The sequence below is a fragment of the Vitis vinifera genome, chromosome 3 (genome assembly GCF_030704535.1).
Source record: "Vitis vinifera cultivar Pinot Noir 40024 chromosome 3, ASM3070453v1".
NCBI lineage: Eukaryota > Viridiplantae > Streptophyta > Magnoliopsida > Vitales > Vitaceae > Vitis > Vitis vinifera.
Window position 1 is genome coordinate 9,412,826 of NC_081807.1, and position 14,996 is coordinate 9,427,821.

The 14,996-nt window shown below is 34.7% G+C and overlaps 1 protein-coding gene across 1 annotated transcript; it reads right to left on the reverse strand.

Moving 5' to 3' along the window:
• Positions 1-7,795: 7,795 nt before the first annotated feature.
• LOC100260031 (squalene monooxygenase SE1) lies at positions 7,796-10,776 on the reverse strand. Its single transcript, XM_002271623.4, has 8 exons — positions 10,461-10,776; positions 9,637-9,748; positions 9,382-9,556; positions 9,088-9,256; positions 8,750-8,968; positions 8,395-8,670; positions 7,986-8,264; positions 7,796-7,900 (listed from the first exon to the last, which is right to left on the reverse strand). Exons 1-8 carry the CDS (start codon positions 10,692-10,694, stop codon positions 7,796-7,798), a joined length of 1,569 nt encoding a protein of 522 aa, XP_002271659.1. The 5' UTR covers positions 10,695-10,776.
• Positions 10,777-14,996: the final 4,220 nt, after the last annotated feature.

Here is a 14,996-nt window from a genome sequence, read left to right on the forward strand (position 1 = left end):
CAAATCCGGATAGTGCTAACAAAATTAGGGCTCCACACAAGATAATGCTATCCTAGTAGTAGAGATGGCAAATAATCTAAGGAAAGCATTGCCTCTAACAACTTCACACTTTACAATAAACCTATGTATATGTTGGATGTTTGATGCTCCGTTACAATAGTTAGTGTTAGACATTTGATGCTTCATTGTAATGAACTTTCGAGACTAGCATAAAAGGGGTTCAAAACATATCAACATGGAGTATTTAGAATACCATAAAATAAGGTATAAATAGAGGCTTTTTGATATCTCACATGAGGAAAAAGTCTGATGTTATGATTTTTTTTTTTTTTAATTTTATAAACACATTTTAAAACCGTAAAGGTCTTTTGGATCTAAAATAGACAATATTTACACAATTAAGAGTAGATCGCTATAGGCTTGTACATGAGGCTTGAGAAAATCTTAAAGAACTTCATGGTTTGGAGTCTCCAAAAGTAGCCTTGATGGTTTTATTAAGAACAAAAACCTAAGAGTTGAGAGCTCTAAGTTGGCTTGCTTCCACAACTTTATATTGTTTTGGGACATGTTGACTTGGCAATAAGCAAGGCCACGAGGTTGAGTTAGTGTTTCATTGGAACTCAATTAGTCCAAATAGTGTTTTTTCCTTTCTTCCTCGTAAAGATACGATATTGTCATGGCACTCCCTTGGATACCTTGAGTACTGATTGTGTATGCATGTATATTGCACTCCAAAGGAATGAGAAGTAAACCAACTGATAACTACAACTTATGCTCATAGGTTTGGATATGAGTGTTAGATGTAGGAGAATTGAATTAATTGATAACTATAACCTACGTTGCATGAGTTTAGGTATGAGTGTTGGATGTGTATATGTGTCTAAGTGTCGGATCCTTCATAACTTGAATCTTAGGATATGGGGACTTAGTTAAAAATGATCTAAAAAAATGGGCTTGGTGATCGCTCGAATTTTCGTTGTTTATTGGATCAAAACAAAATTTATAACCTAATTCACTATTCTATAGCAGTTTGTACCTGATCAAAAAGTGGTTTTAGTACAAACTACTGTAGTATAGTGGTTTTTAGGTATCGTCCACAAGGATGGATTATTCTCAGTAATTAAGGCTTGAATGAGATGATAAGAAATGATTGTGATCAAGTGAAATTGATTTGAAAATGCATGATAAAATTTCAAAATAACAATGATTTCAAATTGAGAGGAAAATGAAGTGTAAAATAGAAGAAAATTAATGGGAGGTGAAATTCTCGGAGTTACGATTTTCTAGAAAACAATTTCTATAGTAAATAGATTTTAAGATCTAATTTTCATCAAGTTAAATTGAAAACCTAAATTTTCATCTAAACCGATTTTTTATTTAGTTTTAGGTCTAGATCTAATTTCTCTTCAAATTAAGTCATCTAATCCAAGAAATCAATTCAAATCATATATTCAATTCATCTTAAATTATCTTCCAATGATTCACACAATGCAACTATTCAATCTCATCAAATCTAGCATTAAGAATTTGATGAATCTACCTAGCTTGTATTGTAGTAATCATCCCAGACAATTTGAAGAGAAAAATCCTCAAATTTCAATTAATCAATCAATTGGATCAAATTACCTTTGCAATTCAAGCTCATTTCTCTATTTCATCATAGATCTTGCCTCTAGATCCTCCCTTCTCCGAGAAAAATGAGATTTAGCCACTCTTGCTTAGAGATTTGGTCTCATAAGACATGTTTGGCTAGTGACAAAATGAGAGAAAATGAAAGAAAATAGAGAATTCTATAAAGAGAGAAAATCTGGAAAGTTCTACAATTAGAAAAATGTAAAAAATCCTTAAATGAGTCAATCAAGTTTCTATTTACAGGTCAAGGTTAAGTGGACACTTGACATCATCTAAGAGGTCTTCTGGAGGCTTCTTCACCAAGGAATCTGGAGAAAATACAGTTCCGCACGAGCCCTAACAAGTTTGCACAATTGTGCGAAGTAGAGAATGCATCAGCACAAATTTTGTCTTCCTGGAGCATTTCGCATGACCTTGCGAAAATTTCGCATGGTCATGTGAAATCAGTTTTCACTTCTCCCCTTTAGCTGCAACCAAAATCCCCCTTCTAGTCCATTTCGCACATTTGTGAGAATTTTTCGCATGTTCATGCGAAATTGAAAAACATGGTTTTTCAACTTCTTTTGGTCATTTCCCCCATGTCTTTCTCTTGATTTCACTTCAACTACCTCCAAATTAACTCCAAATACCGATCCAAACCGATGGCATTGCTTATTTCATTATGCATTTAGATTATCATCAACTTTATTTGTTCTCTTCAATTTGATTCATCTCTTTTGTCACCAATTTATCAAAATCATACATTGAAATGACTCCAAAACTTCATAAAACTTGTTAGTAACTCTTACAATGGCAACATGTTAATTGAGTGTTTTGGGCATAATTACTACTCAAAAGATGTGAAATTCATGAGAATTATTATATAAAATATGCTCATTTTGAGTAGTAATCACTTGGGTACTGGGATGCAACATAATAAAAGAAAAATCAATTAAAAATACAATAAAAATGAAGATATCCTTTTTAAAAGCTTTCATCTTTCTCCTCTAATCCCTTTTCTTTCGTCTTATTTCTAAATAATCCTACAACAATTCATTTTTCAATCGATCATTTTTTCTCCAATGTAATTATTACTAACAAAGTAAAAACAATAAAAGAACATCAATGAAAAAAATCCAACAACCACACCCAAAGTAAAATAGGAGTATCCAACAAGGATCTTATATCCAAACCTCCCATATCATGTCGTGTTGATACAGATACCTTAGGTGAAATTAAAGGATCCCTAAACCACTTCAAATGTTGGTGGTTGTGTATGGTATTTAAAGCAGTCCATATATTAACTGTTGGAGAAATTACAGGTATGAAGTTGTAGGTATAATGAAGAAAAGTTGCAGATATGATAGAGAGAAGCTGATAAATTTTATTCCATTTGAGATGAGATATTTATACAAGAAAAATAACAAATTCTTTCTATCTTTTCTGCATATTTATTTAGGTTGTTACACCTGTTTTTGAAATTTAAAACAAACGACGACATAACAAACTTGAGCTAATTTCAGCAAAGACTAAGTCTTCAAGGCTTGGAATCTGGAATGCCAACAACTGAACACTCCTCCTTGGCATCCGAATGACAAACACCTATCTTCTACTTAAGAGCTTCAAATCTTTCCATTGGTAAAGGCTTTGTTAATATATCTGCGAGTTGATTTTCAAAAAGATAATGAACAAGTAACACTTCATTGGATTGTTGAACTTCTCTAATAAAATGATACTTGATCTTAATATGCTTTGTTCGACCATGAAACACGGGATTTTTCAAAATTGATACTGCAGAAATGTTGTCACGCATAATGTTGGTTGCCTCAACTTGCTCTTACCCCAAGTCTTTCAGTATTTTTCTTAACCATAAAGCTTGATTTACAACAAATACAGCAACAATGTATTCTGTCTCTACTGTGGATTGGGCTATGGTTTCTTGTTTCTTTGAGCTCCAAGTGAAAAAAACCCGAGCCTAGGGAGAATAAGTATCTTGAAGTACTTCTTGAATCATCAACACAACACCCCAATCGTTGTCAGAGTAGCCTAGCAGCTTCAAATCACCTTCTGCAGATTTTGAAAATTGAACTCCAAGAGCAATAGTTCCCTTGATGTACCTTAATACTCTTTTAGTTGCTGAAAAATGTTTCTCACTTGGTGAGTGCATGAACATAGAAAGCACACTAACAGCAAACAGTATGTCAGGTCTGATAGTTGTTAGGTATAAAAGGCTACCAATTAAGCTTCTATATAAGTCTTCATCTATTTTCTCGGAGTCGTCATCCTTGCTTAACTTCTCATTGGTTGTCATAGGAGTAGACACAGGCTTGCAATCTTGCATTTTAAATTTTTTCAGCATATCCATAGCATACTTCTGTTGGCATATGAAAATTCCTAAACATGACTGCATCACTTCCATTCCCAAAAAGTACTTCATGACTCCAAGATCAGTCATTTCAAAGACTTTGTTCATCTCATCCTTGAAGCTTTGAATTAACCCAGGCTGATTTCCTATTACAAGCATGTCGTCTACATAAAGAAAGACTATTAAAAGTTGGACATCATCAGTTTTTACATGTAAGGTTGCTTCACTCTAACTTCTAACAAAACCAAGTTTATTAAGATGCTTGTCCATGGTTTCATACCATGCCCTGGGGGCTTGTTCAAGCCATACAATGTCTTCCTTAAAAGGTATACATAGTCCTCTTTGCCTAGAGCCACAACCCCATTTGATTGCTCTACTTATATCTCTTCATCAACAAATCCATTTAAGAAGGCAGATTTAACATCTAATTGATGAATATGCCAAGAATTTTGAGCAACAAATGCAAAAAGTAGCCTAATAGTGTCATATCTTGCCACAGGAGCAAAAGTCTCCTGATAATCAACACCATACTATTGAGCATATCCCTTCACCACTAGCCTAGATTTGTGCTTGCATATCGAACCATCAAGATTGAGTTTTGTTTTGTAAACCCATTTCACTTCGATCACCTTGTGATTTTTGGGTCTCTCCACAATCTACCAGGTTTCATTCTTGTTAATCATTTTCATTTCTTCTTGCATTGCTCTTCTCCATGCTTCAGAATCTTTGGCTTCTACATAACTTGTTGGTTCAATTATTGCTAAACTACACCTTTGATAGATGTCCTCCAAGCTTCTTATGCCCCTCACTGGAAAATCATCTACAGATTCAGAAGTTTGAAAATCTTCATGATTATCGAAGTCGACATCAGATTGCGCATATTTTTTATTTTTCCAATCCCAAGTTGTCATTTCATCAATTTTTACATTCCTGCTCAAGACAACTTTGTTAGTTTGCAAACAAAATATTCTATAGCCCTTAGTTGATGTCTCATAGCCAATGAGAATGCCCTTCTGAGCTCTGTTGTCCAGCTTGCTTCTTTTAGGTTCTGGTACATGATAATAGCATATGCTTCCAAATATTTTAAGATGATTAATAGAGGGCTTGACACCATACCATGCTTCATATGGTGTTTTGTTCTTCATGGATTTTGTAAGCAATCTGTTCAGCAAATATACAAAGGCGTTAACTGCCTCTGCCCAAAAATTACTTGGCCTTTTTTTCTCAAATAGAAGACACCTAGTCATCTCCATTACGGTTCGATTCTTCCTCTCTGAGACACCATTTTTCTATGGAGTGTATGGAGTTGTTAGCTGACGTTCGATGCCTGCAGTGCTACAAAACTCAACAAATTGACTAGAGGTATATTCCGTACCATTGTCGGACCTTAAGATTTTAATGCTCAAGTTGCTTTGATTTTCTACAAGGGCTTTGAATTGTTTGAAAACAGAGAAAACTTCTTTCTTTAGTTTGATGAAATATACCCAACACATTCTGGTATAGTCATCTATTAAGAGAATGAAGTATTTGTTGCCACTCAAAGAAGTTGTTTTCATGGGACCACAAACATCGGTGCATATGAGTTGAAGCTTTTTGATGGCTCTCCATGCTTGATTATTTTTTAATGGCAACCTTGCTTGTTTGCCTTGTTGACAAATCTCACATATTTGAGCTTCATTAGATACATTTGGCATATCTTCCACCAACTCAAGTTTTTTTAGCTCTACTAAGCTCCTTTGGTTATAGTGTCCAAACCGTTTATGCCATAGGTCTGAAACACTTTGAGTAACTCTAGCATATGCATATTTAGCATCATTCTCCCAATTGATGGTAAAGCTCTTGCTTTTCATCTTCACACTAAGCAATTTCTTTTCATAGGGATAAAATATGATGCATTGGTTGTCTTTGAATTGTAGGGAATATTGCTTTTCAAGCATTTGACCTACACTCAATAGATTTTGACTAATATCAGGTACAAATAACACATCAGAGATGAGCTTGATACCTGAATTTGTTTTGACAACAATCGTGCCCCTTCCCTTGACATCCACGTATCCACCATTGCCAACTTTCATCGTAGAGTTGTAGGTTTTGCCAAGGTCCTTGAATATTGTAGCATTGTGACACATGTTGTGTGCATCCACTATCAATAAGCCAAGCATTATAAGAGTCTTGACTTGAGAAACATGATGCTACAAAGAGTTTCTCCTCCTGCGAATTTGCATTAGCAATTTGTGCTTGCTAAGATTGAGGACCTTTATTTTTATATTTGCAAACTTTGGTAACATGCCCAAGCTATTTGCAGTTGCCGCACATTGCGCCTGGCCTCCACCAACAGTATTTCTCTAGATGCGTAGTCTTCTTGCAATGTGAGCAAGTTGGATATTTCTTTTGTTGGGGCCCTTCTTTGCTGCTCTTCTCTCTGTTTTTACTTTTCTTCTTGCTGAACTGGTTTTTGTCTTTATTAGATTGTAGGGTCTGCATTTGAAAAATACCTTCTATGATGTTCTCTTGTCTCAAAGCTCTGCTTTGCTCTTGTGATTGGAGTGCATTCATTAGTTCAGCAAGTGAAATTTGTGAAAGGTCCCTAGATTCTTTAAGAGATGAAATCTTGGACTCAAACCTCTCAGGAAGTGTCACAAGAACCTTCTCCACGATCCTTGCATCAGGAAATTCTTCACCAAGCGACCTGATTTTGTTAACAATCAAAGCAATTATGTCAAAATACTTGGTGATAGTTTCATCTTCTTGCATGGTCAAAGACTCGAAGTCCCTTTTCAAATTCAGCACTTGCATTTAAGCTTGTCCCAATTTTGGTTCTATCACTTCCTTGATACTCCAATTTAACCTTGTCCCAGGCTTCTTTGACTATCCTGCAATTCATAATTCTATGAAATACTGAGTCAACAACTGAATTTTGGATTAAAGTCTTAGCTTTAAACTTTTTGGTCTTTTCTTCAGTATGAGGTTTGATTTGTGCTAAGGTAGGATTCGTCGGAAGTGGAGCTATTGGTTTGTCTTCAGCTACAACTTCCCAAAGATCAAATGCTTCCAGGTACGTTTGCATCTTTACGGACCAAATTTGATAGTTTTCTCCCGCAAAGATTTGAGGAGCTAACAAAGAGATGCTATTGGTTGCCATTTTCTAGTGTGGTTTCAAATGGGTTATGAAGTGAACTTTCTTGGTTTTCTCTTAAAACACAGGTCCTGTAAGACCAACTGTGACTCTGATACCACTTGTTGGAGAAATTACAAGTATGAAGCTACAAGTATAATGAAGAAAAGTTGCAGATATGACAGAGAGAAGCTGATAAATTTTATTCCATTTGAGATGAGATATTTATACAAGAAAAATAACAAATTCTTCCTATCTTTCTTGCATATTTATTTAGGTTGTTACACCTGTTTTTGAAATTTAAAACAAACGAAGTCATAACAAACTTGAGCTAATCTTCAGCAAAGACTAAGTCTTCAAGGCTCGGAATCTGGAATGTCAACAACTGAACATTAACTACTGCACAATAAGCTTAACAAACAACCTGATCCAATTCCCATGGGAGTGCTTTCAAGGAACTATGACAACTTTTGCTACCAAAGTCTCAAAGAGATATTGTTGCATTTACTAACTGCTCAAATGTAGAGAATGATATTCCAAGGTTACTTAGTTCCAATGATGGGTAACAAAATGTTTTGTTTATTCCTTTTGAAGTACACAGTTCAGTTCAAAGTTTTGATAGAAATTTTATTCCCATTCAAGAAAAAATCCTGGAATTTTTATTGCATGGATGTATCCTGTTTGAATTCATTGATTTCCTTATCTCAGATCATAGGAGGAGCTCTGTAGTATGCTGGAACAGTTGCAGGGAAGAACACTTGTCTCACTCCTTCAGCCTTTATAATGGGGAATATTATAGCCGATGCACCCTAAAAATATATGCATAAATATGTAAAAGTTGAAATGAAGTATGACATTGAGAGTTTTTAAGGTTCAAAATCTTAATATACGCACCGAAATCAGCCTAACCCCAAGCCACATCCGTTTAGGTGAAGGGAATGGAAGCTGTAAGCGGCCAACGCCATAAACTGCTACAGCGAAGAAATGGAGAACCAAGATCAGTGGGCGAGGGTTTAGACCAGAGAGCAGAGACACAGGTCCATTGGAAAAGACACCTCCCAGGCTCAAATAGTCAAAACATGCTTGGCGCATTTCCTTCCTTGCTTGGTCAGGTGATGCACAAAACACCTTGTATAAAGCTCCTGCCAATGTATTTATTGTAGATGCCACCGGCTGCATACGAAGCAAACCATGCTTTAGGTCATTTAATTTATGTTCATGGCTGAAACTATCTTACTCCTACTCAGTAGTATCAGTTAAGGAATCATGTCACTATATGAATGCATATATGGATCTTGATTACCTTCCTTAGAGTATAGAAGGCTTCAAGATACTTGCACACAGCAGCTGCATCATTCAGATCCTGCAATGGCCTGAAGAGATCCCTTAGTACGACAACATCAGATAGGGCCACGGTCATTCCACCTCCTGTTAAAGGATGTCGCATGTTGAACGCATCCCCAAGTAAAAGTGCTCCTGGGGTTGGAAGGGGTGATGCAGGCATGCTTCTATTTGGCATTGTTTTAATGTTTCCTTTGTTGATTGCAGATATGAAGGCACTATAAAGCTCAGGGGGGATCTGAAATGTGAAGCAGCAACATGGAATAAGTAGCATGACAAATCCTCAATTTTGTGAAGTAATGCAGAGTGTTTCGCACCTGGGGAGCCACTGCAGTTTTCAAATAGTGAGCCATTTCTCCACTGGATATGGAGGGCACCTTTTGGCCAGGGACATCCACCAAACAACGGATCTCATAACTACTGATGGGATAAAACAGGACAGGCGAAGGATCTGCCAAGATAACATGTCCGTGGTTGGTGTATGGAAGGGGGCTGTTTTCCAGGACCAAACCAACAAAAGATGAGGGCACAGCCACCTGCCAAGAAAATGGAAAGAAACTTTGGTTTAACTACCGGTAATGGCTACTTTGAAAGCTTGATAAATTTGGTAAAGAAGTTTTAATGTTATTTAACAAGTTTGATGCAACATCTTCACCTTGGGATTGCAGAGAGATTGGCGCAAATTTGAAAAACAACCATCGCATACAATCGTAAACGGGGCATATGCAGTTAGTACTTCACCAGCTTTGTTCTTGTACTGCACCCCTTTGATAGTCCCATCTTGTTCAATCAGGGATGTTACTGTTCCTTGTTCCAATCTTACACTGAACCAAAAATGAAGAAAAGGATGCAAATAAGTTAAAGAAAGAGTGAAGTAGAATCAAGTAGCCATGCAGTCACCTGAGCAAGAGTGAAATGGAAATCTTTTGAGGGGAAAAGGAAAGAGTACCTAGAAATAGAAGCCGCTTTTGCTCTCAGGCTCTGAATGAAACGCCCATAATGAAAGCCTCTCCCAGCCACATCAGGATGAAAATGCTCCAAGGGATACGACAGTTGAGTGTGTTTCCCATCTTTGTAAAGTGCATATCCAAACACTTTCTGGGCATCAATCCCTTTGACACAATCTGCAGACAGTAGTACAAAGTAAAGAGTTAGAAACTCATTTTCTGGGACTGCTTCTGTGTTTCCTGACTTTCTCGCTTACCTTCTAGACCCAAATCAACTAATTTCAGATAGCCACCAGGTTGAAGCAGTTCTCCCACAATTCTATCAGGCTCAGAGAGGTCCCTTTCAATCACATGTACTCGGCGTCCATCCTGCAACCATTATAGTACAAACAAGTTTGCAGATTAAACTCAAAAGTGACAATACAAAGAAGCATATTCCTCAGCTGCCCAACAGACGATTTTCGGCAAAATTGGTTTTGGGGAACCCCAGTTGCTCTGGGATTCTAGGAAAGCTAAGAACTTTGTGTACTAGAAATGAAAGTTATGTACTATTTTTTACACATAATTGATCCTGAGGGGCCATGTCTGAATCTTCTCTTGTTAGACCATCAGCATATGAAAAGTGAATTTGATGTGCATCATATGCCCTTGACATATAATTGAAAAAAAAAAAACCTAAAACAACAATCTCCAAATTCATCAGGAGAGACCCAGTTAGAGAATGCAGTAGGAGAGAATTTGAAGACTTGTCCATATAATTTTGCTTCCCCATAAGTAATTGAAAACTAATCTCAACTAAGTCTAAAAGTTACACAGGCTTGGTTGAGGGGAGGCTCTTGTTTCATTCTTAATACATGGTCCTAGATTTAAAGTCTGTTTTCATTTCATTTCCTGTATTTTCTCAGCAGTCAAACAGAGTGGCATATGACATGGGGGACAAAACTAATCTGCAAAAGCTTCCGTTTCTTGCGTTTTTCAAGCAATCAAACAGAGTGATACATGATTTCCCAACAAAACCAATCTGCAAAAACCTATAAACCGATCACAAAATGGCAATAAGTTAGGTTTGAGAGAGAGTTACCTTGCCAAGAGCGTAAGCAAGAGCAGACCCAGCAACTCCAGCACCAACAATAATCACATCACTACATTCTGTGATCTCCTGACTGCATCCTCCATTTCCAGAGGTCTTAGGACATTCATCCCTCATTCTCCCCATCAAAGCTCCCCTGTTCGTCCTCTTTTTTCTTGAATTGTACAACACAACAAGCCCAAACAGAGAAGCCATGATTCCTCCCACAACATATGAATAAACCATCTTCAAAAACCAACAGAAAGCAAGATCACAAGATTACTCTCTCACTCTCTTTTCTCTCAGTTTTCCCTTTTTCTTTGCTTTATAAAAGGGTTAGTTAACATGTTTGAAAACTGGCGCCTTTTATAAGCATCACAGGCTTAATAGTATGTACAATAAAATAAGTGCCACAAGGGTGGAGCGCAGCCTTGTGATTCAAAGTGGCTGTGGACTATGAACATGGCATTAGTTTTCAACCAACAAGAGATTTAGCCAAGTCCCACTAACATAATGGTGAGAATCATCATGATGCCCTAAAATCAAAGATGATTTTGAGAAAATAAATTCAATGAAGATGGACTGCTTTGTTTGTATTAGTTTTAAGATTTCAATATTTCAAGATCCAGTGGCTGATTCAAGATCAAACAAATGATCATCAAGATCAAGAGGCCAGCAGTTTGGATTTGTTTGTATAAGAGTGGCAGGGGAAAAACTCCCAAGTGGACTTCATTGGTCAAAGAGAGATGGGCTGGTGACTAATGGGATTAGGTAATACAAATAAAAATTCAAAGAAATGTTAAAAATTAATTCCAAGGTTCTGAAAACCATGGGACTAAACAAGGGGTTATGAATAAATGAAAGGGAAACAAATGAAAAACCACCTTAGATCCCACAAGTTGCAAAGATATTCCTGGACAGCTTGTGTCTTTTTTCTGGGTTGGATCAAGTCAGTTGTACTGTTAAGACTTTGCCAAAGTCCTATTGAATGAGAGGAAACCACAATAGTTTTTTTCAATGTTTTCAGAATCGAACCAGTCATTGAACTGGAAAAGTTACCGGTTCATGATTTACTGGTCGAACCCGCGGTCGAACTGGTAAGTCATAAATATATATTTTATTATTTTATATATTATTTAAATTTTAAAAATTAATAAATTATATTAAATTAGTAAATAAACTACTCAACCTACCAAACTAATTGAACCCCAAAAAGAAAAATATCAAACTATAAAGGCAGAGTTTTTTATTTGGAAAAGAAACTACCAAACTAATTGCAAGAATAATGACTTTTTTTTTTCTTTTTCCTTTTTTCCCTTTCCCTCTCTTTTCTCTAAAACGCTGGGGGTGAGGGGTTTACAAGCAACTGAGGGGTGTGGGATGTTTACTGTCGGGAGAAGTGGGGAGGTACCAGGCGGTCGAGATGGTTTCCGAGCTTCCAGCGGCAATGAGGGGTTTCCAACGCTGCAGCGGGGAACTGGGAAGACTGGAAGAGGCGACGACAGAGAGGATTATCGACTGGTAACGGTCACCGGCGGGAGTTGACTGGGTGGGTCGCGGCACATCGGCAGCGGGCGGAGTAGCAAGCCAGCAATTGCGGGGTGGGGGGGTGGAGGAAGGGTTAGGATTTTGGAGGTTGCAGGCTTAGGACTCCAAAATGGCGTCATTTTGATACTATTTAAAAAAAAATTAAAATCAATTGAACTGGCCGGTTCGCAAGGAACCGACTGATTCGTCCGGTTCACCGATTGGACCGCCAGTTCAAGCGGTCCGACCCCGATTCAATCCCAATTTGGTCCAATTGATCGGATAGGACCAGAACGGTGACCGACTGGTCCAGTCCGGTTTTTAAAACATTGGTTTTTTTAGAGTTTTTCAATTAAGGGATTATTGCAGTGGGAAAATTACTTGAAGCTGAGGTAAGATATCATGAGTGAAAAACGTTGGACTGATCTTAACTTCCATGGATGGAGTTGGACTGATCAATTAATCCAATCATATCACATATACCACTCCAAGATTGACCTAAACCTTAAAACTGTATGGGTTTAGCATCTCGGGTTAGAGGTTAGAGAGGGATGAGATAGGGCTAGATTGGAATTAGAGTTGACTTGTAACTAGGAGTATCAAAATTTGATATGATTCGTCATCACAACTTGTAACCCAATACATTTTTTGCAAATTTGGGTTGAATATAATCGTATTTGGATCATGTTCATGTTGATCGAGTTTAATAAACAAGTTGTTTTAGAGTTAACCTATATAATGTGACTTTGACCTAAATCGACCTATTGAATAATCGTGTTGATTAATTTAATTATAATCATTATCTATTTAACCCACATTTGACTTTTAAAATATGATTTTGAATCAATATGTCAATTAAATCATTAACATATCAAATTAAAATGCTAATTATATTGATTTAAATAAGACCTGATTTATTAAATGAATTACATGACATATTACATATTCAATAATTAGGTCATATTCATGTTCATACTTTTAATCCGATTATTATTCATATTGTGTTTGAGTTAACCTATTTAATCAAGTGCATAAATTTTGACAACATGAACCTAATACTCCTAAATCCTTCTTCACCAGTCGTGAACAAACCCTAGCTAAACTTTTGTGACCGTTTGCCAAGGAACTATTTGCATTTCTTGTGGGATTTTTTATAAGAGTACGGTAATTTTAAAAAATAATTCTTAAATTACCGTAGTGAGAAAAATAATTCCAATTCTACAGTAGTTTTTGCCAGGTAGGAGAGAATGATATTTTTTTTTTAAATCGTCTCTTTAAAAGACGATTTATGACCTTTAAAAAAAAATTGTCTTTCCAAATTACTAAAAATGAGAAATCGTCTCTTCAAGAGATGATTTCCATAAAAAAAAATATATTAAAATTTAAGCAATTAGAAATCGTCTCTTGAAGAGACGATTTCATGTTTTGCATGCCCTTTTGATTTATCAGGAATCTCTTTCAACACAAAAGGCAACAAAAGTAATAGTTGCAACAACAGAATGTAGAATAGATGGATGGATCCAATTCGATGAAGGGGAATTACAACATAGAAGAAGCTTGGTATAAAGAAATGTCATTTGGCGGATGATGCAATTGTCTTGCCTTTCTCCCACCTCATAAACACGACTACTACTAAAACAAAATAAGATTATTTATTTTATAAATAATTATTTCATAAATTAATAACAAATTTGTTTTTTATAAAATCATTTTTCACATAAACAAAAAAAAATAGATAAATATTATTTATCTTATCAATAAAAAACAATATCAAACTAAATTAATTTTATTAGTTGTAATTAACTGAATTAATTTAAAGAAAAATTGAAGATTAAGAACAATTAAAATTATTTAACTTAATTTTTTTATATTTTATTCATTTTACAGTGAAATTTTAACTTAAAGATTAATATTTTTAATCTTAAAATTTATATAATAGAATTAATTTAAAAATTAAACAAAACAAAATTATTTATTTTGTAAATAATTATTTAATAAATTAATAACTGATTTGTTTTTTAAACTCATTTTTCACATAAAATTGATAGTAGTGAAAGAAAAAAATAAAAGATAAATAGTATTTATCTTATATTAAATTTAGTATACTATTTATAAATTAAATTTAGTAAATAAAATTAATTAATTTTATAATATATATTTTTAATAATTGTATTATTGTATAAGAATAATAGGGAATGAAAAAATGGATTTTTAAAGTTTTTTTTTAAAAAAAAAATCGTTTTTTTGAAAACACAATTTATGACGTTTTTGTTTTTTTATTTTTTATTTAATAAATTAATAACAATTTTTTTAAAACTCATTTTTCACATAAAATCGATAATTGTATTTTTTTTAAATTCCAAAGTGAAAGAAAAAAATAATATATAAATATTATTTATCTTATATTAAATTTAGTATATTATTTATATATTAAATTTAGTAAATAAAATTAATTAATTTTATAATATATATTTATAATAATTGTATTATTGTATAAATAGAATAAAGAATGAAAAAAGTGGATTTTTTAAGGGTTTTTTTTTAAAGTGAATTTCTCACTTGGTTTTATTTTTATTTTTATTTTTTTTGAAATCGTCTCTCCAAGAGACGTTTTCTCACTTCTTAATTTTTTTTATTTTATTTTTGTGAAAATCTTATATTTAAGAGACGACTTCTCACTTCATTTATTTCCCCACTTCTTAAATTTTTGAAATCGTCCCCTTAAGAGACGGTTTCTCATATAAAAAATAGAATTTTAGAAATCGTATCTTGAAAAGACAATTTTTTTTATAAGTTTTTTAAAATCGTCTTTTGAAGATGCAATTTTTTCCTTATAATTTATTTTCTCCCTCCTATCTAGAAAAAACTACTATAGATTTGAAATTATTTTTCCGATAATTTAGGAATTATTTTTTTAAATTGTCATACTGTTATCAAAAATCCATTTCTTGTGGTGATGGGACATGTAGAATTTAAGACAACCTTATTTGAGAGACCTAGTTGGTCAAGCTAGGTAGTTGG

Bases quoted from the DNA above. Each gene is read 5' to 3' on its own strand.
- LOC100260031 (XM_002271623.4), bottom strand. From the start codon at position 10,694: ATGGTTTATTCATATGTTGTGGGAGGAATCATGGCTTCTCTGTTTGGG. The intron at 9,257-9,381 runs GTACTCTTTCCT...TTTTTGGTTCAG, and splicing joins AAAGCGGCTTCTATTTCTAG to TGTAAGATTGGAACAAGGAA. The intron at 8,671-8,749 runs GTGCGAAACACT...TTCACATTTCAG, and splicing joins AAACTGCAGTGGCTCCCCAG to ATCCCCCCTGAGCTTTATAG.